General features: G+C 36.7%; 1 protein-coding gene across 1 annotated transcript in view; it reads left to right on the top strand.

The window, feature by feature from the left end:
• The first annotated feature begins 14,947 nt into the window (after positions 1-14,947).
• Positions 14,948-26,632, top strand: part of LOC128664481 (coiled-coil domain-containing protein 33-like) — a 41,604-nt gene continuing 29,919 nt past the window's right edge. Inside the window, exons 1-4 of the mRNA XM_053719305.1 lie at positions 14,948-15,577; positions 18,977-19,111; positions 20,155-20,318; positions 21,305-21,438. Coding sequence (XP_053575280.1) covers positions 14,948-15,577; positions 18,977-19,111; positions 20,155-20,318; positions 21,305-21,438 — 1,063 coding nt within the window. The remainder of the gene's footprint in view (positions 15,578-18,976; positions 19,112-20,154; positions 20,319-21,304; positions 21,439-26,632) is intronic.

Below are 26,632 nucleotides of genomic sequence, written 5' to 3'. Positions count from 1 at the left end.
AAAAAAACTATCCTAAAGCCTTCTTAGAGGAAAAAATAGAGGAAGTTGCAAAACTAGATAGGAAAGAATTATTACATTACAAACAAAGAGATAAAGAAATATCGGCATTAAACAACACAAAAACAGCAAGTAGACTTATTCTACAACATAGTACTCAGAGTAAAGAAGTCAGAGACATTATACAAAAACATTGGGGTATTCTCTTAGAGACCCTAGTATGTCAGAAATTATAGAGGATAAACCAAACATAATCTTTAAAAAAGGTACCTAATTTAAAATTACAACTTTCACATAATATTACAAAAGTGGAAAGAATAAACCCTAATGCTAACTGGTTATCGTCTCCACAAGCAGGCTTCAGAAGGTGTCAGTTTGTAATGCTTGCAAGAAAATGAAAAAGGGACCAAGAGTTTTGTAACATATTTCATTCTGTTGATGGTAATAAAACTTATGATATTAATCAGTTCATTACATGTAACAGTAAGAACGTAATATATCTACTAAGATGCTCGTGCAATTTAATTTACATTGGTCGTACCTCTAGGCTTCTGAAAGTCAGACTAAATGAACATATTTACAACATAGAAAAAGGCCTCCAAAAACACTCATTATCAGCACATTTCGATAGAATACACAATAGGAGAACAGAAGATCTTGACTTCCTTGGTATTAGGAAGGTAGAATATAGCTGGAGAGGAGGTGATGTACAAAAATCAATTGGGTCGGCTTGAGATGAAATGGATCCACATTATGGATAGTTTCATACCGAACGGCCTTAACAAGGATTTTGAGTTACATCACTTTCTTATAAAAATAAAGTTATAACTCAGTCCCTATTATCAGAAAATTCCCCCAGCATTTTATATCTTTATAGTGAAATCAGATAATATAAAAATTATCGATATCCTGATAAAACTCTGTGTCTGATTGAAAAGAACACACTGCTTCATATAGCCTGAGAAAGTTACCAAATAGTACTAGTTGTGGGAAATTTAATCTATATAGATACTATGTAGATATGTTTTAAAGGCTAATTTGTTGTGATGTTTAGTTCAAACATGTATATCCTTGTTATGAATAAATAGTATGAGAGTACAAGTGATGAATAATGTGATCTAAACCGATATGTCACACAAGAATTCTCAAATGTCATAGAATGATACGCTATGTATTAGACCTGCTAGCGAAAATTGTCTTATAGTTAGGATGTTTTTAAATGTTAATTGAGATAAAATCACTATTGCCCTTAACTCATATATATAGAAATAATAATTATGATTCCTGTGCACAAGTATCGGCAGGATAAGAAAGGATAATCAGAAATATGCCCACTTCCAAAATGGAGGACTCAATACCGGATATCCGGCTCAATAAATCAGAAACACTTAAATAAGACTTTCAGACATGCGCACACCATTCCTTGAAAAAGCTCCTTTGCGAAACGTACGTCGGATACATTGTTTCTTACCCTTGGCGTCTTTCCAAGATTCTGCACACCAGTAAGGAGAGCAACATATGCTGGACTCTGAATGGAAAGGTTGTGTGGTTAAGTTTCTGCACTCCTGACCTAAGTTTCTAGTACTGTGTATAAGCTCAATGCGAGCAACTACTTAATTGTATTGCCAACCCTATGTATATTTGGTGTTTCTTGCAGCCCTTGTGACGCTTTTTTACATTTGTATTTTAATAAATCTTTTTTACCTAAATCCGGCTCAAGCAACTGTTTACCCAACAGTATAATACCGGGTGTGCGCATAAACCTGAGCTAGGCTATAGCTCCATCTCATGTGAGTAAGCATTTGTAAACACGCATTCTGCATCTTGAATAATCACAGAATCACGCTATGTGGCATTTCTTTCTCTCTTTCTATATGAGGATCAAAGGAAAATAGAAGATCGAAGATTCCGAAAATTTACACACATATCCTTATAAAGAACTTTTTATGAGTATTTAGTACACTTTTGTTAGTCTTCATTCTTATTATTTTATCACATTTATTTCACATTAGAACATGATTTAACTAACTCTCCCCAAATTGGGGTATACTGTTGGCAACCAAAAGGAAATCTTCCAGCTTTAATGAAAACCTACCCCATAATTAAAGAAACATTTGCAGTATGGTACCCGGGTCCTAGCTAATTGCCCACATATCTCATCTGTACCTTCCCCACTGACAACAGTATTATCCAACCCTAACTTTCAAAGTGGATTATTGACTACGCCCAAGGCACAGAGTAGCTTAGATAGACTCCTCCCAATATATACATTACTCGACATAAACAAGCTGCTACCTCAACAACAAATGTCAGACTTAGGAGTCACGCAGTTTGCCAGTTGGTTTAGATATCTACAACTTCAACACTTCTTACAGACTCACAAACTCAAGCACTTAATGATTAGAGAACGTACCCCTTTAGAGAAACTTTGTACCCTTGACTCTCCGCTGACACGTGCTATTTCTACCCTATACCAACTTTTACTCAAACCCTCCGAATTTAAACAAACTCCAACTATAACATCATGGCATAAAGAACTTCCTTATACACTCTCTGAGGAGGAATGGTTTGATATTTTCTTGTACACCAGCAAATCAGCTCATTCGACCACTTTATTGGAAACCAATTATAAATTTTTGCTTCGCTGGTACCTTACTCCTCATAGACTAAAACATATATTTCCAGAAGCATCAGACAGATGCTGGAGGAAATGCTCAGGAGTAGGTACTCCCTACCATATCTGGTGGGAGTGTCCTAAAATTATGAACTTTTGGACAGAAATCAACCAAGAAATGGGTAAATTATTAAATCACAATATCACCCTAGACCCCCTTACATATTTATTCCATATTCTACCCAAATTCCATTTTAAGCAACACACTTCTCTTTTCCACTTAGCCATATGCAGTGCTAAACAAATCATTCCTAGGTTGTGGAAGTCTGAGGCCACGCCAACTCTGTCGATGTGGAAAACACAAATGGAGAGGAACCTGTCATTAGAGAGATATTTTTACTACACAGTAGATAAATTGGACTTTTAATGCTGAGATGATGTTTTTTTGGGAATCTTATTATAGCTCTAAAGAGACTTAGATCGTTTTGGGGGGTACCAATAGGTACCATATGTGGTAGTGACATACATTGACATACACTGAATATATTCTCATACTTGGGTAGGACTCAATCCTTCACACACGAAGATAATTATCAATAACACCAACTTCTGGACGTAACTCACACCCCTGACTACCTAGGCTCTATCTAAGACCGAAATGACCATATGTATTATTGGAAAATCGGGCTTGGAAGGCCTTGGCTAGATCCTTTGTTGATAGTATAATTTTACTAAAGTAGCTAAGTCACACTGTAAGAGACTTATACGGATGTCAGTAACACTCATGACTTAACACCTAATGATCATTCAATGTGTAGTAAAAAGGACTTATAAAGAGATTTTTTGATATATCATATGTACGAGAATGTTTAAAGAGAGAAATGAATATGTGCCTAATTTTGTCTTATGTAATGTACATACTGTTGAAAACCTGTTTTTGTATTGCTTTACTGAGAAATTTTGATACAAATAAAAGATTAAACAAAAAAAAAACATCTAAATATTTATATGTGTGTACATATGTATGTGTATATTTACAGCCATATAAACACATGAATACATAATATTTCACATTCCAATGTTATTCACATGGAGAAATATGTTTTAAGTATTTTTAAATAGATATTTTTTTTATCTCTCTCTCTCTCTCTCTCTCTCTCTCTCATACACAATAATCAATAGGAGGCTTAAAGAGACATGCCATTTTAATCAACTTTCCAGTTTGCTTCTGTTATAAAAGTGCTTAGTTATCTTGGTATCCTTTGTTAAAGAGAAGGCTCATAAGCAACAATGCACTACCGGGAGCTAGCTGAACATATCAGATGAGCCAAAGACAAGAGGCATATTTTATGCACAGTCAGTTATCACCTGCTAGCTTTTGCCCCGTTAAGCAAAATGTATAAGGATTGTTTTTGGTTTATCTTTAATTTTTTGCTAATGAATGAAAAATGTTTATGTTTGGGACTTTCTCTAAAGGGGTACTCAGAACTTCCGACATGGTTTAATGGTATTTGTCGAAAAAAAGAACAGATGGGGCAACTCCACCAAGTGTTTAGTAATGTGCTTTCTTCCCCCACCCCATCCAGCACAAGCCATTGGTATGCTTGTAGATACATTTGATTCTGGAGGCCATACGGACCAGTGTGAAAGGAATTTATAATTAATTTCCTGTATTTGTGCTGAAACTGAAGATCACTTGTGCCACGAAAATAGCCTGCCAGGAGCCGTAATCTATTTGTCTTGATAACAGAGTCTAACTCGAAAGTTATTTAACATTGCCTGCTGTATCTGAATCATGAAAGTTTAATTTTTCCCCTACTATCCTTTTAGCTACTGTACAATACAGGAGGCATAAGAAGCTAATACCTCGCTAAGTGAAGAGACTGAACATTTAGGGCTATAGAGTGTTAAATTTTTTGGTTTGTGAAGAGTAAGATTAAAAGAAAAAAGAAGAATGTTCATCTTTGTGATAGTCTGGGGGTTGGGTGAGATGGTTTGTTGTAGCAATATGGGAAGATAAAGTAGAAAGTGATAGGCTTTGGGAGCGGGGACTAGATGAGCTTTGTAAGCAGGCTGCTGGCATATAGATCAAGGGCTTGGTGTGCAGAAAATGATGAGCTTTGGGGTAGAGATGGAAAGCCTCAGGAGTAGAGCATAAGATATATAATACATCTTTAGATCTATGGCCCTTGTTTTGCTGGTTTTGAATACATCCCTTGACTAATATCTTTTGTGACTTATTATGTACAGCAGCTTTTTGATTTAAATATTTTTTAATAGAAATGTTTTGTAATACTAGCAAAAAAAATTCTAGTAAAGTAATCACTGTTTCAGTAATAGTTTTACTGATCACTGTACTTCTAACACTGCACTTACTCTGAGAACTGTTGATAATATGTTCCTTACTGATATAATATGCATCACCCTGGTTCTCTGAGCAGATGCAGTGTTTAAATGCAGGTACATTGTGCTTCGATACATTTGCTCCATGCAGAGTAAAAACTATCACTGAAACATGGATAGTTTTTACTAGAATCATTCTTGCAATACACATGGACTAGCAGAAAAGCTTCTAGTAAACTCTCAGTGCTTTTCAATGTTAGAGTTTTATGTCTCTTTAATATAATTACCACTAAAATAGCAGTCATAAAACCTATCCCTTTGGTAACAAACCTAAAATATACACTAGGAACTGGATTTAATATGAAAATATTTTCCTGTCCTTTAAAATCGTATGTGACTTATTGTGTTGCTTTGTTTAAAGATAACATGAACTGGATTCCATGTAAGCTAATTTTACAGCAATCACAAAGGCTAACATCTGCCAGGAACTGAGCATTGTCTAAGTAACAAATAAGTATGCACTGCACTTCAGTTCATAATGACGTCGATCCATAAATAGTGAAGCCAAGATTAGACTCAATTTGAATTGAATTTTTAATCTCACCACAAATGCTTCTCTATTGATACAGCTCACGTGTTTATACAATGGCTTCTTTTTAATACATGGGCTTGCTTATGGGGTTACATTAGTAAACTTGTATAGACATCATAAGTGAACACACCTGCTGGATGCATTAGGAAGATATCAGAAAAAAAAAAATCTTTTTGGTAAGCTTGGTTATCTTATCCTATTATTTTGAAACGTTGCACTTATTTGTTCATATATCCCCGGGTATTTTTTTAAGAAAAAATGTTAAACATGTAGTTATCATCAGCTCCAGATCAGCAATGCATTACTGTGAGCTAGCTGAACACATCTTGTGAGCCAATGGCAGGAGTCATATATGTGTAGCCACTAATCACCAGCTAGCTCCCAGTAATGCATTGCGCTCATAAGTCTACCTAGGTGACATCACGGGTGGAATATTTTTTTCAACACCCCCCAGCAATTGTTGTTCTAGCCTCCCCCTCACCCCTATCCTTGCCCCTAACCTTCCCCCCACTGCCTGGTCTGCAGCAAAGCAGATGCACTGTGCACACAGGTCGCTTGTGGCCTCCCTCTGCTCCCTACCACAGGCAATGTAGCCCTGCAGTGGCCCATCAGCCCTGAAAAGTTGGACAGGTGGTGGGCCCCTCTTACTTACGGGCCCCCAGCAATGCAGGGTCAGGATTTCCGCCATTTCTAGGTGTGCTTTTCCACAAAGGATATCAACAGGACAAAGTAAATTTGAAAAGAGAAGTAAATTGAAAGGTCTCATAAAAATGTATGCTCTATCTGAACCACAAAAGTTTAATTTTGACTCTTATGTCCCTTTAAGGTCTGCTCATTTCTTAAACACGGCTAAAGTTCAAATCAAAGCTACATCCTGATATAGCTAGTGAGCCAATCAGGAACAGAATACGTATGTATCCACCAATCAACAGCAGTGTCCAGCTCAAGAGCTACAATGTGTTGTGGCTCTACTTTGCAAAGGGACACTAGTTTTAAAATAAAGTGACCTATTAAATGTAATTCAGGTTTAATTACCATGATACCCTTATACATATGACAGCAATTGGGAGCTGCACAGAGAGACAATCTGAGTGGCTGCAGACAAAAACAAGAGGTTATTGCCTGGAGGATTAGTTAGATTAAAGCAGAGCCCATCAATGATATTATAAGTGTAGTGGCTGGGAATGTTGGTCTTGCACCGAAATGAGAGACACATGGATTTAGACTTCTTGATGAGTTTTGTGGGAAGTTTTCAAAATGTGAAAAGTGTGAGGGGGGGGGGGGAGTCTTACAGAGTTACAATGGACTAGTGTGATGCAAAAGAAGACCATGAAAATAGGAAGTGCAGATGATAAAAAAAATAGAGACTATGTCAGAGACAGAATGGGTTGGTTAGGAGAGAATTTTGAAACATGGAGAAATATGTTAGGGGAGCAGTGTTTTGGGCAGGGTGGAGTGACCTAGGGTTGTTGGTATTGAACCAGACATTAAATGAAAAATGCAATTCATTAAAGTATACGTTAAAGAATGTAAACTTTCATGAATTGGTACCTGGTTTATAAAAATATTTTTAAAAACAGGGGCACTTTCATTCATGAAAGTTTACAGTGCAGCGTATTTTTACAAATACTTACCTTTCTCTTCAGCAAAGTCAGATCGGCCCGCAGCTCCACTGTACTTATGTCACCAATGATGAAACCGGCTTCCTCCAATCATGGCGTGCACCCCAGAGTCGTCCATCTCGTGAGGCCACGCCGTAATTGGAGGAAGCCGGTTTTGTCATTGCTGTGGAGGTACAGCATGACAAGCGGGTGGGGATTGCCGATCTGGCTTTGCTGAAGAGAAAGGTATTTGTAAAAATATGCTGCAATGTAAACTTTCATGAATGAAAGTGCCCCTGTTTTTAATAGTATTTTTAACAAACGGGCACTAATTCATGAAAGTTTACATTCACTTTAAGTGCAACACAAAATACAGCTGAAAAATGTAACGATTTTAGAGACCTGAAGTAAAGTATTAACACTTGAAAATATGTGTAACAAGACCCACTTATAGTATATTCATTTGAAGAATTTCACTCCCATTTATACATATTAAATGTAAAATAAAGGTTTATTATTTAAATAAATGTCACAGTAATTCAAAGGGATATGGTAACTGATCAGGTTCTGGACTTGGAAGGGCTCAAAGGTGTAAATGTATGTGTGTATATACAGGTGAAACTCGAAAAATTAGAATATCGTGCAAATGTTCATTTATTTCACTAATGCAACTTAAAAGGTGAAACTAATATATGAGATAGACTCATTACATGCAAAGCAAGATAGTTCAAGCCGTGATTTGTCATAATTGTGATGATTATGGTTTACAGCTCATGAAAACCCCAAATCCATAATCTGAGAAAATTAGAATATTGTGAAAAGGTGCAATATTCTAGGCTCAAAGTGTCCCACTCTAATAAGCTAATTAAGCCATAACACCTGCAAAGGGTTCCTGAGCCTTTAAAGGGTCTCTCAGTATGGTTCAGTAGAATCATAATCATGGGAAAGACTGCTGACCTGACAGTTGTGCAGAAAACCATCATTGACACCCTCCATAAGGAGGGAAAGCCTCAAAAGGTAATTGCAAAAGAAGTTGGATGTTCCCAAAGTGCTGTATCAAAGCACATTAATAGAAAGTTATGTGGAAGTGAAAAGTGTGGAAGAAAAAGGTGCACAAGCAGCAGGGATGACCACAGCCTGGAGAGGATTGTCAGGAAAAGGCCATTCAAAAGTGTTGGGGATTTTCACAAGGAGTGGACTGAGGCTGGAGTCAGTGCATCAAGAGCCACCACACACAGACGGATCCTGGACATGGGCTTCAAATGTCGTATTCCTCTTGTCAAGCCACTCCTGAACAACAAACAACGTCAGAAGCGTTTTACCTGGGCTAAAGAAAAACAGACCTGGTCTGTTGCTCAGTGGTCCAAAGTCCTCTTTTCTGATGAGAGCAAATTTTGCATCTCATTTGGAAACCAAGGACCTAGAGTATGGAGGAAGAATGGAGAGGCACACACTGCAAGATGCTTGAAGTCCAGTGTGTTGATTTGGGGAGCCATGTCATCTGCTGGTGTTGGTCCACTGTGCTTTATTAAGTCCAGGGTCAATGCAGCTGTCTACCAGGAGATTTTGGAGTACTTCATCCTAACTTCCACAGACAAGCTCTATGGGGATGCTGACTTCATTTTCCAGCAGGACTTGGCACCTGCCCACACTGCCAAAAGCACCAAAACCTGGTTCAATGACCGCGGGATTACTGTGCTTGATTGGCCAGCAAACTCGCCTGACCTGAACCCCATAGAGAATCTATGGGGCATTGCCAAGAGAAAGATGAGACATGAGACCGAACAATGCAAAAGAGCTGAAGGCCGCTATTGAAGCATCCTGGTCTTCCATAACACCTCAGTCGTGCCACAGGCTGATGGCTTCCATTCAACGCCACATTGAGGCAGCAATTGCTGCAAAAGGGGCCCAAACCAAGTACTGAGTACATACAGTATGGATGCTTATACTTTTCAGAGGTCCGATATTGTTCTATGTACAATCCTTGTTTTATTGATTGCATGTAATATTCTAATTTTCTGAGATTGTGGATTTGGGGTTTTCATGAGCTGTAAGCCATAATCATCATAATTATGACAAATCACGGCTTGAACTATTTTGCTTTGCATGTAATGAGTCTATCTCATATATTAGTTTCACCTTTTAAGTTGCATTAGTGAAATAAATGAACTTTTGCACGATATTCTAATTTTTCGAGTTTTACCTGTATGTGTGTTTATGTATAATTATAGGTGTATGTGTAAGTGTGTATATGTTTATATGTAAGTATGTGTATGTGTGTATATATGTGTGTATGTCTATATGTGTAAGTATGTATATGTGTATTTATATGTGTGTATGTAAATATGTGTATGTGTGTAATATTTGTGTGCAAGTATATGTATGTGTATGTATATGTGATAGTATGTATATATGTGTAAGTATGTTTATGTGTGTACATATGTATGTATATATGTGTATGTTTACGTGTAAGTTTATATATATATGTGTGTGTATGTATATATGTGTATGCATAGGTATGGGTGTTTATATGTGTGCGGATGTATATTTGTGTATACATATGTATGTGTATATATATATATATATGTGTGTGTGTAAGCATGTGTATACATATGTGTATGTGAGTACATATGTATGTGTGTGTATGCATATATGTGTATGTGTAAGTGTGTGTATGTACTGTATACATGTGTATGTGTAAGTGTGTGTATGTATATATGTGTATGTGTGTATACATATGTATGTGCATGCATATATGTGTAAGTGTGTGTATTTATATATACATATATATATGTGTGTGTATGTATATATGTGCATGTGTAAGCACATGTATGTGTGTATATATCTATTTATATGTATATATTTGTATGTGTAATTATGTGTATGTGTGTATAGCTGGACCATGGAAAGTTATTTTTTAATGCATTAATTTTTGTTTGCTGCATTTTGTTTTCAGTGGCTGAACCCCTGCACACACTTGCCTTATTTGTAGGAGCCATTACAAACTTGCCACTTTTAATGGTTAGCAAAACTATAATTGTTTTGTAGCTCCTTGTCTGATACCCCTTCTGATTTGTGGAGTATGTAGTGTGCAATTCTAATTCTTTGAACTGGAAAAGTCTTACATTCTCTAAATGATTATTAAAGTACTATATATTGCAAAGTAATTTTACTTTGCATATTTAAACATATCATATTACAATTCATGTCTTATAGAAGGTCAGAGTCTGATCTGGTCTGCTGACAAACATGCTACAAGACCTTTAGGGTAAAAAGTCTAATATGTGATATTATGTATGTATAGAACAGCAAGGCAGAAATTGAATAAGTGGTGAAGCAGAGACACTAAGGGGTAGATTTATCAAAGGCTAGGCGAACTCTGTATGTGCTTCGCCTGTAACTGCGCCCCCAGCTCGCCTACGGAGAAGCACACATGTGCGCCTGAATTTATAAAAAAAAAATAGATGTAATTTTGCGCGTTTAGTAAAATGCGAGCTGGGGCGTAATAATGATAAATTTCGCCTGTCGGAAAAAGCATTTACTCCCTATTTATCACAGTTCATCCGTATGAATATTTACGCCGCCATGTCTTGATTCTGAAAAAGCGTTTTTTAGGTATCTATGTTGCTCATATTTATATTATAATAATGTTTCCGTGCTGTTTTTGCCATATGTTGGTAATTTAAGATTGCAAAAATCAATATATCAATATATATATATATATATATAAACTGTTGGTACCCATATGCGCCTGTGGAAGTGCAAATTTCTGGCAATAACAGTCTCTTCTTGGCGCTCAGCCTTTGAAAAATTAGTTAAAAGAAGAAAGTACTGCATCACAAGATGTAAAAGCATGTATGATAATGGTGTTCGCCTCAGTCTGTATGGCGAAATATAGAACATGCAATTTAAGGAGAAATTTTAGTTCCCTATTGGCACAAAGCAATGATAAATAAGAAACTGGGCATATCTGTAGGTCGGGCTGTGAAATTACGTCTATTACTAATGTATATTGGTGCACTCTGGAGCGCGTCCGTGCGCCTAGGTGAATTCAAGCGGAGTGCGAAGAAGTTTCTTTCAGATTTGCACAATTATAGGCGCAGATTGCTTTCATAAATATGGCGATTGGTGCGTATGCGTTATTTTGCACGCAATTACAGGCAAATTGCTTTGATAAATCTAGCCCTAAAATACATGTTGGGGTCGGGTTTGACACAGGCACTTACCCAACAACCATCTTTGAACCCTATGCAGCTCTGTCACTACTGTTAGATATCTTTACACAGACTTTGATATATATATATATACATATATATAACTGCACTCCATTATACCTACATTTGCTGTTATATGCAGCTCTAAGCGCAGGGGATAATCAGTACATATTTACAATACAAGAAGATACCCCTGTCTTGTCCCTGTGATATAACTCTGTGGCTCCACTGATATCCCCCTACTCACCCTGTTACACTGAGATGTCAATGCACTCTCTTACTCTTTCACTGAGCCTAATGCACTGCTATTTCTGTATTTATGAATTCCATTGTTTCTTAACCTTTTCAGTGCCAAGTACCCATAGTACCACCTCACATAAGTAGTATCGATTTAAAAACAGCGATAAAAAAGCAAAAAGATAAAGATACAGTGCCGCCAATTTTAGATTTTGACAAATTTGTTTGGTATATGTACCAAGACAATAAAAATATGATTAAGATATTTTTTATGAAGCATCTGTTATATATTTTATTCATGACTTCTGATACAGCACAAGCTTTAGAAATGTTATGATACAAAAAATAAAAATAAATTCATCATATGGTTAGAAATGTACTGTTCATGATACCACTTGTGTGTATCTGATATAATTCCACACATAGTTTATTTGATTGAGGTCACTATGGCACAGTTAAAGGGACACTCAAATTTAAACTTTCATGATTCAGATAGAGCAGGCAATTTTAAACCACTTTCCAATTTACTTCAATTAATATAATGTGCACAAAAAGTGCTGTTGCATTGTTTTTTTTATCATGCATTTGTTGATTGTGCAAATCTAGTCTGAACTTCAAATGAGTAGCAGATTTTTTTCTGACAAATGTCAAAGTTATGTCTATTTCCACTCCCCCTGTATCATGTGACGGCTATCAGCCAATCACAAATGCATGTATGTATATTCTGTGAATTCTTGCACATGCTCAGTAGGAGCTGGTGACTCAAAAAGTTTAAATATAAAAAGACTGTGCAAATTTAGTTAATGGAAGTAAATTGGAAAGTTATTGAAAATTGCACACTCTCTCTGATTCATGAAAGTTTAATTTTTACTTGAGTGTCCCTTTAATGCAGGAACACTAACAGTAATATCATCCCAGCATCCTGTCTAGAGTGCACGGAACAGAGAGAGCACTAATATGACAGTTCCTTCTGTTGCATGGACAAAGCTAATGACAGGTAATCAGGTCAACATGTCTCCTCCTCACAGGTCACTTAGTTACCTGGTTTTGTCCCAAACAAACAGCAGCAGGTGAAAGTGACACTCCCCTGCCACCTCCTCCCCCTCACTACAGGTATACAGACAGAGCAGGAATTACAGGTGGGTGAGTTAAAGAGGTGGAGACTCACAAAAGAGCAAGCAGCACTGAGAAGGAAAAAAACGGAGTTAATAAGAGAAAAAAAAAGAGCATTATAAGAGATGGTGGGATCAGAATAAAGAGAATTTGTGGCCAAGCAGGGAGTGCAGTGGGCAAGAAAGCTTGGGATGAGATATCAGTAAAGCTCTGACCACTTTACCCTCCTCATGCCAGCCCCAGCTGGTCCTGCAGGTCGTCCTCGCCTGCATCTGCATGAAAAGGTGCTGTCCCTGGAATTTCATGTCCTTGATGCCCAGTTCAATGAGCCAGGTAGGTACCAACTGGTTGTAAGTGTGGAGAACCCTCTCCTGGATGGCTCAGTGGATGGAGTCACACTCAGTGTTAACCATGGGGACATGATCAACAGTAACCAGACAGAGTCTGATATTGCAGAGCAGGAGGACCTAACAGACACACTGACCTTCCAGAAGAACACCTATCTTTTTGTACTACCCCGAGGTGAGCAGAACATTACTTGTACTTCTCTTTCACACACTGAGGTTTTGTGTTTGTTCATAAGAACTCAGTCCTTTCTTGGGGGTTATTGGCCAGTGGCACTGGGTTCTACACACACATGGTGTATATCAGCAATTAAAGGACAGTCAACACCAGAATTTTTATTGTTTAAAAAGATAGATAATCCCTTTATTACCCATTCTCCAGTTTTGCATAACCAACACAGTTATAATAATACATGTTTTACCTCTGTAATTACCTTGTATCTAAGCCTCTGCAAACTGCCCCCTTATTTCAGTTCTTTGACAAACTTTCATTTTAGCCAATCAGTGCTGACTCCTAGGTAACTTCACATGCATTAGCTTAATGTTATCTATATAACACACATGAACTAATGCCTTCTAGTGGTGAAAAACTGTCAAAATACATTCAGATTAGAGGCGGCCTTCAAGGTCTAAGAAATTAGCATTTGAGCCTACCTAGGTTTAGCTTTCAACTAAGAATACCAAGAGAACCAAGCAATTATTGGTGATAAAAGTATACTGGAAAATTGTTGAAAATTACATGCCCTATCTGAATCATGAAAGTTTATTTTGGACTTGACTGTCCCTTTAAGTAACTTAATGCATACGATTTGCATACAAAGTATGTGTTTTAAAAGCATTAAATACAATGAGAGGAAAGTTATCGTGTGGTTATACATAAAACTGTCCAATTCCAAATTTGTAAAAATCCACTTCTGATTGGGAAACAATAAACAGTCAATAGCGTGACAGCAAAGGCAGGTAGTGCTGTGACGTCACACTGGGGGTGTATTCATAACCCAATCAGTGGTTAGTTAGCGTTACATTGGATAAACGAATTATGCAGGTCAATGAATGTAGTAAATTCAAAAGTATGAAAAACACTCATATAAAACGTAGCCTTTATATTTCCATTAAAATTGACAGCAGCCAACAATACATCCAAACAATGGGTGATGCGCAGCACAACCGGTTTGCGCATTTCGGCAATCTGCCCTAATCATAGCCTGACATCTTTTTCTTAAATGTGCATGTTTTTAAATCAAAGCATTCTAAATGTTCTTTATCTTATCTCCACTTGCCAATGACTCCCATTTTATTTGTTTCCAATGATCCATTTAACCAGCCGGAATTTGTTAAATTGTTTACCAATACCTCCTTTATATTTATTTTGTCATTCGCTGCTTTTGCCTTTTGAAATGGCCACCTATAATGAACATTTTAATACTGCAGTAATGGCTTAAAGTTATGTCAGAAAAAGGCAGTAGAAGATATCAATTGCTTGATAGTGGGGTTGTCAGCCCATTTGTCAGTTTTCAATTGAAAGGATGTTTCTGTAGCTTCTTTGAGTACAATCAATAGCTGCTTCCCTGAGTACATTGTCCCACTGATAAACTAATCACTGTGTAGAATGAAAACCACAATTTACAATTTTACATGAAGAGGACTAAACAAATATGAAATGTGTATGTATATATATATATATATATATATATATATATATATATATATATATATATATTTATAATTAATCTGTTTATTGAGAAGTATTTTTTTTAATTTAACGTCCCTTTTAAGTTTTTTTATGAAGAGACTAGAACATGTATAAAGTATCCAAAAATGGTTTTTCCAGCAAAATATCTGTATAGTTTTTACAACTGAAATCTAATATCTGCCTGCATCTTCACCCATATATGTTATATAATTGTCCAGGACTCTGCAAAAATGATAAGCATCATGATGTCCGTCTGTGTATTGATGTCCTCAAGTATTCTACTGATTCTGTAAAGGGACGGAAGGTTGGACAGGCCTTGTTTGCAATCTATCCCCGCCCCAACCAGCCAAGGATAAATCTGCGGGCTGCTCAGTATGAACCACTTTACAACTACCATGGAGTATTGGCCTTGCTCCGTGTGGGTGGTGATAAACTGGCAATGCATTGTGGACGTCTGGCTTACAATGTCTGCTTCCGTGAATACCAACCACCAAAACATGAAGATACCCCTAGAGAATCCTCTTCTAGACCTGCAACCTTTAGAACGAACGTATCTCAGGCTGACACACTTATGCCAATCTCTGACCAGCCTACCTCAAATGATCAAGCATCCCAAAGACTTACTGACCTTCAAATCATTACTTCAGAGTCTGGAACCCTAAGGTCAAGTTCTAACCAGCCTAACACCTCCAAACCATCTACTCCCCCTATAACCAGCTATGCAGGAGACCAGAAACATATCTATGATACACATGATCTGAAGAGTTCACAAATGATGGAAGAGCAAGTACGCACACCATCTCCTGAGAGTGATGCACTGCAAGAACAGGTGAGAATTGCGTATGGATAGTGCTGATATTAAATGTTCTATATACATATTACCATTTCCCCATAAACATAAATGAAGTGCATGCCTATAATTCTTCCCATTGCACAATTCTACCTGCGACTTAATCCCCTTTTCTTTATATTACATATTGCTTGTAAGTTCTCCTATTTCTCCACATAAGTTCTCCACATTATCTCTCCTTACAACTCCTGGTGTTTCTCCATATAATGGATCTCTATGTCCTTTTGCTCCCAAAAACTCTCCCAAATATGTTAAGACCCTCCTATAACCCAATGCCCCTTCCTATAACTTCTCCAATGGCTCCATATTGAATCTCCCTAAAAATCATCCCATTGCTCCTGAGCTTACTTCCCTGATTTGCAACAAAAGATACCAAGGGAACAAAGAAAATTTGACTAAAGAAGTTAATTAGAAAATTGATTAAAATCTGAATCATGAAAGTGTCCCTTTAAAGCACTGGTTTTCAAACCTGTCCTCAGGCCTCCCCAACAGTCCAGGTTTTCTGGATGGCCTTGGATGAAAGCAGGTAAAATAACCATGGTTACTAACCAGCTGATTATTTCACCTGTGCTCTAGTTCAGATATCCTCAAGAGATGGCCTGTTAGGGAGGCCTGAGAGCAGGTCTGAAAACCAGTGCTTTAAAGGGATAGTTTACCTACAAACTTTCTCTCCTTTAATTTGTTCCCAATTATCCATTTTATCTGCTGCAGTGTATTAGATTGTTTAAAAATAACTCCTTAGCATTTATATTGCCATTTGAAATACCTGATTTAGCCTATAGTATCCATACCTGTACTGAAAGTTTCTATACTTAGGTATAGGCTATTGAGAACATAGTCAGCAGAAGAAATTACACTCACGGTGGAAGAGATAATGCTCTAAAATGTTCATTTTTAATTGTTCTTTTTATGTATTGTACAGAGATAGAGATAAGAAAGGGAAGCATTTGAGTGATAAGGTAATGAGATCTGATTTGTCAGCAAGCTAAGCCTATTTTGATGGGATGTGGCTTCAAAGAGCAAATCCAGCTATTTATTTTGCAAAAAACATGCATTTTGCAATTTCCCATACATTTTATACGATGTAGCTGGAATAACAAGTCATAGGGAACACATTCAGGTAAAAACAATTTTACAGTGAACTGTCCCTTTAAGGAGAGACACTTTACAATATAATACTTTTGTATGACTTTGGTCTCTTTTGTCTGACTTAAAGGAGCATGAAACCCAAACATTTTCTTTCATGATTCAGATAGAGAATACAATTTTAAACAATATTCCAATTTACTTCTATTATCTAATTTGTTTAATTCTATAGATATCCCTGTTGAAAAAATAGCAATGCACATGGGTGAGCCAATCACATGAGGCATCTATGTGCAGCCGCCAATTAGAAACTACTGAGCCTATTTAGTTATGCTATTCAACAAAGGATATGAAGAGAATGAAGCAAACTAGATGATAAAAGTAAATTGGAAAGTTGTTTAAAATTGCATGTTCTTTCTAAATCATTAAAGGGACACTCAGGTTTTATTAAATTTTCATGATTCAGATACAGCATGTAATTTTAAACAATTTGAGGAAGCACTTCTTTACAGAAAGAGTGATTGATTTATGGAATAAACTTCCTCAAGAGGTAGTAGCAACAAACACTGTGGGGGACTTTAAAAATGCATGGGACAAGCATAGGGCTATCCTACGAACTAGATAAGTTTATACTGTTAGGTAAGGTGGGGCAGACTTGCTGGGCCTATGGCTCTTATCTGCCGTCAATATCTATGTTTCTATGTTTCTATGTTTCCAATTTACTTCCATTAAAAAAAAAATGTGCACAGTCTTTTATATTTACACTTTTTTTGAGTCACCAGCTCCTACTGAGCATGTGCAAGAACTCAGACTATACGTATATGCATTTGTGATTGGCTGATTGCTATCACATGGTACAGGGGGAGTGGAAATATACATAACTTTTAAATGTGTTAAAAAAGAATCTACTACTCATTTGAAATTCAGAGTAAATGCTATTGCATTGTCTTGTTATCTTGCATTTGTTGATTATGCAAATCTGCTGTGTTTACTGGTCCTTTAAAGAAAAAATGTGGGCTTAATTTCCCTTTAAGTTGCTTGTGGGTTTCTCTTTGAAATATGCATCACACTATGTGCATTTAGAAAATCTGCTTAATTTTCAACAAAAAGAGCAGTTTATTCACCATTATTTTAATATTCTCTTTTCATTTATGTCCCATCAGTTGTCCAGATTTACTATAGTTCTCTGGGTCTTTGAGGCTTAAAAGGACGTTTAACAACTCTGTAATCTGCTAAATCAAAAAGCTGGTTTAGGCAATTTGCAGCATTGTAAACACCTAAATGATGGATTTTGCATTTAGACCTCTCAAGGGAATGTGGCACAAAGCACAATCTTTTACAGAAATGCAAAGAGTTGTTGTGTCCCTTTAACAGCAAGTTCTGAGAAAACAGTGGCAACATGTACAGCAGGAGAGAATTTATTGTTTTACACATGAGCTGTGTAGAATTTAAAAACTAGTGGTATCAAAATAGAAACTGAGGTGGGTGCTAATGCATAGACAAAAGGTGCAAAATGTTATTGGGGTTTTATTTGCCCTCCCGGTCACCCATGCTCACAGGTCACCTACGTTATTATGTAGCAGTTCCCTGGAGAGCCAATGAATAGCATGTGCATAAGAAAAAAAGACTTCTACACTCTCCTTACCTATCCTCTCTCTACTGTGTCAGTACCTACAGATGCTGGGCAGCAACATCTAAAGCTGAGAGCTTTAGATCATCCGGCCCATTGTCTCTAGTCATTTGCTCTCTGTTAATGCATTCCCAAGTATCCATTTTACGTGTATTATATTGTTTACAAATATACAATTTACCTTTATTTTGTCATTTAAAATAGTTGATTTTGCCTCCTAAAACTACCACCTATACTGAAAATGTGCTTACTTTTGTATTATCTAAAGAAAAGCTATACAAAGAAGAATCAACAGCAACTTGGGGTGGGAAAGAGAGGTATTAAAATGTTGATTTTCAGTTAGGTATTAAATGTTAATTTTTGGTTCGCTCTCAAGTATCAGCTTTTGAGTATAGACACAAGAGATAAGATAAGAAGGCAATGGTGTATAGAGAAACAGATAAGATACATAAATCTGCACTTTCAGAGAGCTCAGCCCATTTAATTTGGTTTTAAAAACACACAACAATGTATTAATGTGACAAAATAAACCTGTAATATTAAGTACAAAATTCTTCTCAGGTTTGATGGAAAATCATGCAGCTTACAGTTTGTGTTTATTGTCCCTTTTAACTGCAAATGTATTCACCCTACAACCTACCTACCTCATTTTACACTCTCAGGATGAACATTCCACTGGATTGGATATCCCTCCATCCCCCTCCCCATTGCCCCAACGTTCAAGAAAAATGGAGGATAATGCCCCACTGATTCTCCCTTCACCACCAGTAACTCCTTCATTAACCCAGAGGACTAGGGTAAGTATTCTTGAGGAGAGAGGCTTCTATCAAGTTGACAGAAACGGGAAATGTAGGAAAGGGAGCAAAAATGGCGTACTAGTATATATATATATATATATACACAGCATAGGTGTCACATATAATTGCGAGTGCAGTCTTGAATAGGAGAACAGGCTGTAGAGAAAAGCTCAATGCTTATGGTGCTTAACACACAAAAATGGACATAGAGGTTCCAGAATAGATGTTGTCATGTATGTGGTGAGTGCAGAGACTATAGAAGGACGTCATTTTCATGTGTGTGCTGAGTAATGAGATCTCTGTAGGATGGATGTGTGCCTGATCTTTGTGTGGTCAGCAGCACAACATTCTCAAAGTAGCTACCAACAGGATTAATGTTTTTTGTTTGTTTGTTTTTTTATCAATAAAGCATGATCTGAATTGTTATAAGCAAAAATCAATACTAATCATGAGAGCACTGATCAGAGCATAAGGAAGACAGACCTCAAAATAATTCCTCCTGTCTATAATTGTTGTTTCCCCCAGAAAGTACGGCTACTTCTCCCTCAGCATAGCGCTCATAGATGCAGTGGCAAGCGGTGCACAGTGCACAGGGTAATGCTGTATGGCATAGAGCAGAACAGTAACTCAACACCTTGAAGATTACTGATATTTACAATTTCCTTTGTCAGCACAGAGACCCGCTGAGAATTATTCCATGTAACTATTTGTGGTGCAGAACATATACAGCAAGAGACAGGGCTGACACTGCAGGCCTCTGGCATGGGGGACTAATGAGGCCATACAAGATGCTATCAGAGTGTAGGGATTACCTTGCCTGTCAGCTAGCAGAGAGGGTGGGTGAGCAGCTACTAATGGAAGCTGATTGCAGTGACCTCTATCAGCAAGTCAAGTGCACCCCCTCCCTAACCCTCTATATCTGTATTTTCATTGCCGATTGCTCTTCATTGTGTGCTCCCTTTCCTTCCCCCACTCTTTATTTCGCTACAATGTATGTCATTTTATATATTTGCCTTTCATCTCACCCACACCTGTTTCTTTAGGTCCTGGAGCAGCCTCCCGAACAGAGTACGCCCCAGTATGGTGCAGATTTAGGGTTTAAACTGTTGTCACCCTCCGGGACAGAGACAGTCAGTGTTAACCTCCACGCAGCTGCTCACCTACCTTCGACCGCAGCTGGCTCTGTGCCCTCTCCATTTATCACACTGTAAGTATGTGCTAATCATGTAACCTTTAAGGGCAGATTAATGTGTAAGTCAAGTGCCTTATTCCCTTAGGCAAACATACCACCTGAACACAATAAGTTTTAACCCACCAGCTAACAGGCAATTAAGAGCTCAGCTTGGACACTACCCCTTCCTACCTCTTTAATGCTGTCACTAATATGCTACATACTAGTCATACAAAATAACTATGTAACATAACTAAGAAAGGAAAGTGGATTATATTGGTGTAAAAAGATCTTTCATACTTGATTCCTTTAGTCTTAGGAGAGGTTCCAACCAACACAGGGCAATACAGCTTTATATTATATATTCTATAGTGTTTACTTGGGCCTCAACCCAAAAAAACCCTCATGCCAATAAAGCACCTGCTGGTGGCATCCCTATACCCATGCAGTTCTGTTCAGCGTCACTGATCTTCAACTAAATGACAGCTACCATTTCTATTTGTGTCACTGCCATGAGTATTTTGTAGTATACATATATCCTCTTTGCTTCTGTCTCTCTCCCTTGTTATTTTCATTCTCTCTCCAGTCTTTTGTCCTGTTCCTTCTGGTTTTCTCACACACTGCATGATCTTGTGAATATATTTAGAAAGAAAATAGATCCCGGCACCTTTATAAGTTTTGCAGCAAGGGGGGATGGGGAGAGAGGGTAACACATTATGAGTTAGAAGTTGGAAAGCTAATGAGATGCTGCTGTTCCCTGTCTGTCCTCTCATGGGAGCATTAATATTTCATCTTTCCATGTTTATAACAGGCAGGTCACATGATTGGACTGCAGTGACTGCCCACTTTGCTGGCACTTCCCCATATGTCAATCAAACCAAACCATGAAAATGATTGACATAAAGAACTTCAGATCATCTGCTCATTAATATTTTATGCTAGACATATGCAGAACATTACAGCACAAACCCTTGACATGCCAGACTATTACCTCCTCAAAGACAGCTTTATATGTGTTTCAGGAAGAGTGGCACAGACGAGAAGAACAATGTCAGGGCACAGAGCATATCACATGCAACCCAGAGCCCAACACACAACCCAGCCTGGGGAGAGACTCTGACAATAACCATAAGAGAGGAAGATGCAGAGCATGAAGGTACTTATAGAGGATTGCTTAGCTAAATGTATAGCTCTGGAAACTGCTAAACTGAAACCTTCTCCGCACAGCTTGTAGTATTGTAATTATATTGTTCAGATAAACAACCATACAGATCTGAAGGCATTTATCAGCAATTCATAGTGGCCCTGCATTGTTCCCTGCTATAGCTCAAGCATTTATTAGCTGTGATGAGCTAACTTTGTATAGAGCTCTAAAAGCACAACTCTTGTATCATGTCCTCAGTACAGCTTTATGCCTAGATCTGGTATAACTGTTATACATCTCTAAGTTCTACATAGCTACTTCCACCAGTATAGAACTCTACACTCACAACTATTAACATATATATTCAGTAAAGTTCTCCAGTCACTGCTCTGCTAACAACTCCTCTGTGCAACTCTGCGCAGCCACTGCTCTACTTTTTTTTTATTGAGGTAAAAATAAATAGTAACAATACAGGTAAAAATGATAACATTGCATATGCATCAACATTCAAATATCTACAGAAGCTTTTACATCATAATGCATGACATCACATCCCATTACCTGTATTGTACGTATCAGCATATGCCAAAAAAACAAAAAAGTAGCCTCACAATTTCCATTTATGAGCGAGTAGCATAAAAAATCAGCTTGAAGTACTTATGGGCTTTCATACTTCCCACAAGGCAGGGTATATTCCTAATGTCTCAGAAAATAAAGTGAAATATCAACTTCAACCTGAAGTATAAATTGTTCCTGCTTGCTGACCCTCTCCTCCTACTAGATTCCATCAGAGCCATTCATTTCTCAACCTGCTCTCCGGGTATTTTCAACCTTGCAATTAGTTCCTTTTGTGTGTCCCTCTCTAATGTTCTTATCCAATATGTCCATTTCTCGAAGAACCTTTCAACATTGTTCTCCATGTTATACCATATATCATTTTGCTCTATTAAGAATTGCTTCTGTAGCACATTTTTTAACTCTTTAACGGAAGGTGCCCGTATATATTTCCATCCTTTTAGAATCAGGTTTATGCTTAATAAAATTAGCATATTAACAAAGGTTCTACACTGAGAGATTTCATTTCTATTAAAATGTAAAAAAAATAACTTGTTCTGCTTGGGGGAGCAATTGAGCAATACACAATTTATTAGCCCAATAAAATACCATTCTCGAAAATTTTTGTAGCTTCGGGCAAGACCATAACCAGTGTATTAAGTTTGCTTTCCCCATGCTACATTTTTCACACTTATATTCATTTTGCCTATTCCCCCATTTAGACATCATCTCTGGCGTAATATATGTCATCCAAATTATTTTAGCGTGTTGTTCACGCATTGTCATTGAGAGAGAAGCTTCCTCTACCTTTTTATGCTCTGTAGGACTGTCTGCACTAACAAGTTGGGGAATTGCATATCTCTCCACTTTACTACAGTCTTCTCTAATATACTCTAATAATTTATATTATTTATAATGTTATATATTAAGGAGATAGAGAACTTCCAACTCTTATATGCATTCAGAACTGGTACAAGTGTGGGGGGGGGGGGGTAAACCCATAATTTCCCATGTAATCTAATAAATTTCATGAAATAATCTCTTACTTGTAAATATGCATAATATTGTTCCTGTTTAAGATGAAATTGCCTTTGGATAACATCAAAATCTAAAACTTTAGGTGTTCCCTGATCCCTATTTACTAGTTGTGTCATGTTCACTAACCCGACATCTTTCCATACCAAACTTACATTAGATAATTATCCCAATTGGAAATCCTGGTTTCCCTTAATAGCTAGAAACTGTGACCCTGCAAATTTAAAGTTAATTTTTTTGCATATTCTATGCCATGCTATTATTGGGCCCTTCAATAATTCTATTCTCTTAATATAAATCTGGAGATCCTTAATTTCCAGATGGACAATATTTCTCCAATATAGCGGTTTAACTAATGCGGGTTCAAGCTCTGATATAGTAAAATGTCCTATCTCCAGTAACCAATCCAGAGCATCCTTCCCTACTGCCACTAAATCATATAGAGGGACATTTGGTAAGGCCAGACCCATCTATTTTCTTTGAAGCGTTAGTTTCTCATGGCTTAATCTTACTTTCTTATTCCCTCATAAATACCTTTTAATTGATACGTTGATCTTCTTTATTTCGTTTTTTTTAATAAGCAGTGGGATATTTTGAAAGACGTGTAATAACCGTGGTAATACTATAATTTTCAATAAGTTTATTTTACCACACAGGGAAAGAGGGAGAGTTTCCCAATGTTTAAGTGTTTCCAAAAATTTCCTGACAGCTTCTCTTATATTTAAATAGTATATTTTGTTTGGATCTGCCGACAATTTAAGTCTAAATAGACTAGTGTATGTTTTATCTCTTTAAAGGTTTGCGTATCTGAATCTAGTTTTTTATGAATCCATAAAACTTTTGACTTATTTGTGTTAATTTTATAACCAGAGAAGGCTCCATACATTTCCGCAGTTTGACAGATGAGTTTAAAATTTACTGTTGATTGTCTCGTAAAAATCAACAGGTCATCTGCATATACTGCCAATTTAATCTCTTTACCCTGGATTCTTATTCCTGGGATATTTAGTCTTAATGCTATCAATAATGGTTCTAGGGCTAAATTAAAAATTAAAGGAGAAAGAGGATACCCTTGCCTCGTTCCTCTCAATAATGGGAAACGGCTTGATTTATGTTTATTTATAACTAACATTGCCTGAGATTTCCTATATAGTCATTCGATCATATTATAACAATTACCCGAAAAGCCAGATTTAGTTAGTATGGTGAATATTTGGTCCCATATAATTGAGTCAAAAGCTTTATGTGCGTCTAGTGCTATTACTGATAAATCATCTTTACTATTTTCCTTATTACATTTTTTATTATACCAGGCATCCGCAATTGTTAAATATAATTTCCTCAAATTGACATTAGATGAACGCCCTTTCATAAAGCCGGTCTGTTCCCGATGGACTAATCCTTCCAAGGATGTATGTAGTCTTTTTGCTATAATGTTTGTCATTATTTTGTAGTCAATATTTAATAATGATATTGGTCTATATGTTTCTATTATCTGTGGGTCTTTCCTTGGTTTTGGGATAACAATTATTGTGGATTCATTAAAATCTTCCGCAGGGGCAAGTTGTCCTGTCCAAAATTTATTCAAAAGAATTGTTAATGTGGGCATGATTTCTTTTATCAATAATTTGTAAAATTCTGAAGGTAGTCCATCGGGACCAGCTGCCTTGTTGTTAGATAATTTCTTAATTGTTTGAAGTACTTCTTCCTCTGAAATAGGTCATTGAGACTATTTAACTGATTTAAATCTATTTTTGGGACATTCATTATTTCCCAAAATCAGTCCTTTTTGATCTCGTCTACCGGGAGTGGTGAGTATAATTTTGCAAAATAATCCTGGAATGTTTTTTGTATCTCTTTAAGATCAGTTATTATTTTATTCCCAACTTTTAAAATTGGGGATATGAGTGGTTTGTTTTTTTATTATTAACTAATTGCAGCAGAAACCGACCAGCTCCGTTTCCAAATCTATAGAATTTAGAGTATGCTTTCATATTTTCCGTAATTTCATTTTGTGTAAAAAAATTATCCCTATTTTGTTTCGCAAGAATACATTTCTCCCAATTGAGCCTGTTTCTATTCCCCACCAATCCTGTTTCTATTCCCCACCAATCTCGCATATGCATTAATCAAGGCTTTAGTTACTTGCTGTTTCAGTTGATTTTTTTTTTCCTCATCTCAATTACAAAAGCAGAAATCTTCCCCCTCAATACCGCTTTAGAGGTGCTCCAGTAGATATCTGTTTTATTTAAGTAATTATTATTAAATCTGTCACACTCTATCCACTTACTTTTCAAAAAATTTATAAATTTAGGGTTATTTTTAAAATATTTAGGGAAGAAGATTGAGCCCAGTTGTTTTTTTTTTGTTTTTTTTTTTTTGGGGGGGGGGTATTTAATGCAATAGAGATAGGTACATGATCTGATATTGTGATTTGGTCAATTTTATGCTTGACTAATCATTTGCTCCGTGATCAGAAAAAAAATCTATTCTAGAAAGGGAATGACCAGACCTGGAAAGACACAAATATTCTCCAGCATCTGGGTTCAGTATTCTCCATATATCCTGCACTCTTAAATCTTTTTTCAAATTTTTATGACTTGTGCTTTCTCTTTTTGCCCATATATTTGAGGGTTAAGTTAAAGTCTCCACCTATTATTAGGTACTTGTCTGTATATATTAGTAAGTAATCTCATATTTTTTGCCAAAAACCAGGGTCTTCAATATTCGGGCCCTATACATTACATATTATATATTCTTTATCTTCAATCGTGACTGTCATGATAATAAATCTCTCATCTTGGTCTATAACTGTATTAAAAAAAATTATATTCTAAGGACTTGTTAAACAAGATTGCAACCCCCTTTTTCTGTTTTCTACACAGAGTGTAAATTATTTCTTTAACCCATCCTCCTTTAAGTTTGCTTGCTTCCTCATCTTTTAAAATGTGTCTCTTGTAGCAATAGTATCTGAGCCCCCAACTTTTTTGCATATTTTAATATAGATTTCCTTTTAATAGGTTAAGTAAGCCCACCTATATTCCATTATATAATTTTCAAATAGCAGTAAATAAAAGAAAATCAAGAGACTGGTTAATTTTACAAACTCTTCCTGCATTCCCCTAACCACGCATTTATTACCTACTAGCTCCCTAGTAACTTTACGCAAAGTGGCTTCTTTATCTGTAGGCATTTTCTTACCCTCTTTACTTTGTAAATTAAGTTGGTCTGTGAATAAGGACCTAATAAAAACTTTTACCCACCAGCCTTGGCTTCCATTATCTCTAGCTTTACTGCACACTTCTTCCATGATTATTCTCAAGAAAGGCTTTGGCTTCTGCTTAATCTATATAGCTCAGGGGTCATGAGCTCAAGCTAAAGGGTAGTAGATTCAGGAGTAATTTGAGGAAGCACTTTTTTACAGAAAGAGTGATTGATTTATGGAATAAACTTCCTCAAGAGGTAGTAGCAACAAACACTGTGGGGGACTTTAAAAATGCATGGGACAAGCATAAGGCTATCCTACGAACTAGATAAGTTTATACTGTTTGGTAAGGTCGGGCAGACTTGCTGGGCCTATGGCTCTTATCTGCCGTCAATATCTATGTTTTTATCA

The sequence above is a fragment of the Bombina bombina genome, chromosome 6, assembly GCF_027579735.1.
Source record: "Bombina bombina isolate aBomBom1 chromosome 6, aBomBom1.pri, whole genome shotgun sequence".
NCBI lineage: Eukaryota > Metazoa > Chordata > Amphibia > Anura > Bombinatoridae > Bombina > Bombina bombina.
Note: the sequence above shows the minus strand (reverse complement) of the source record. Positions and strands in the feature narration are given on the sequence as shown.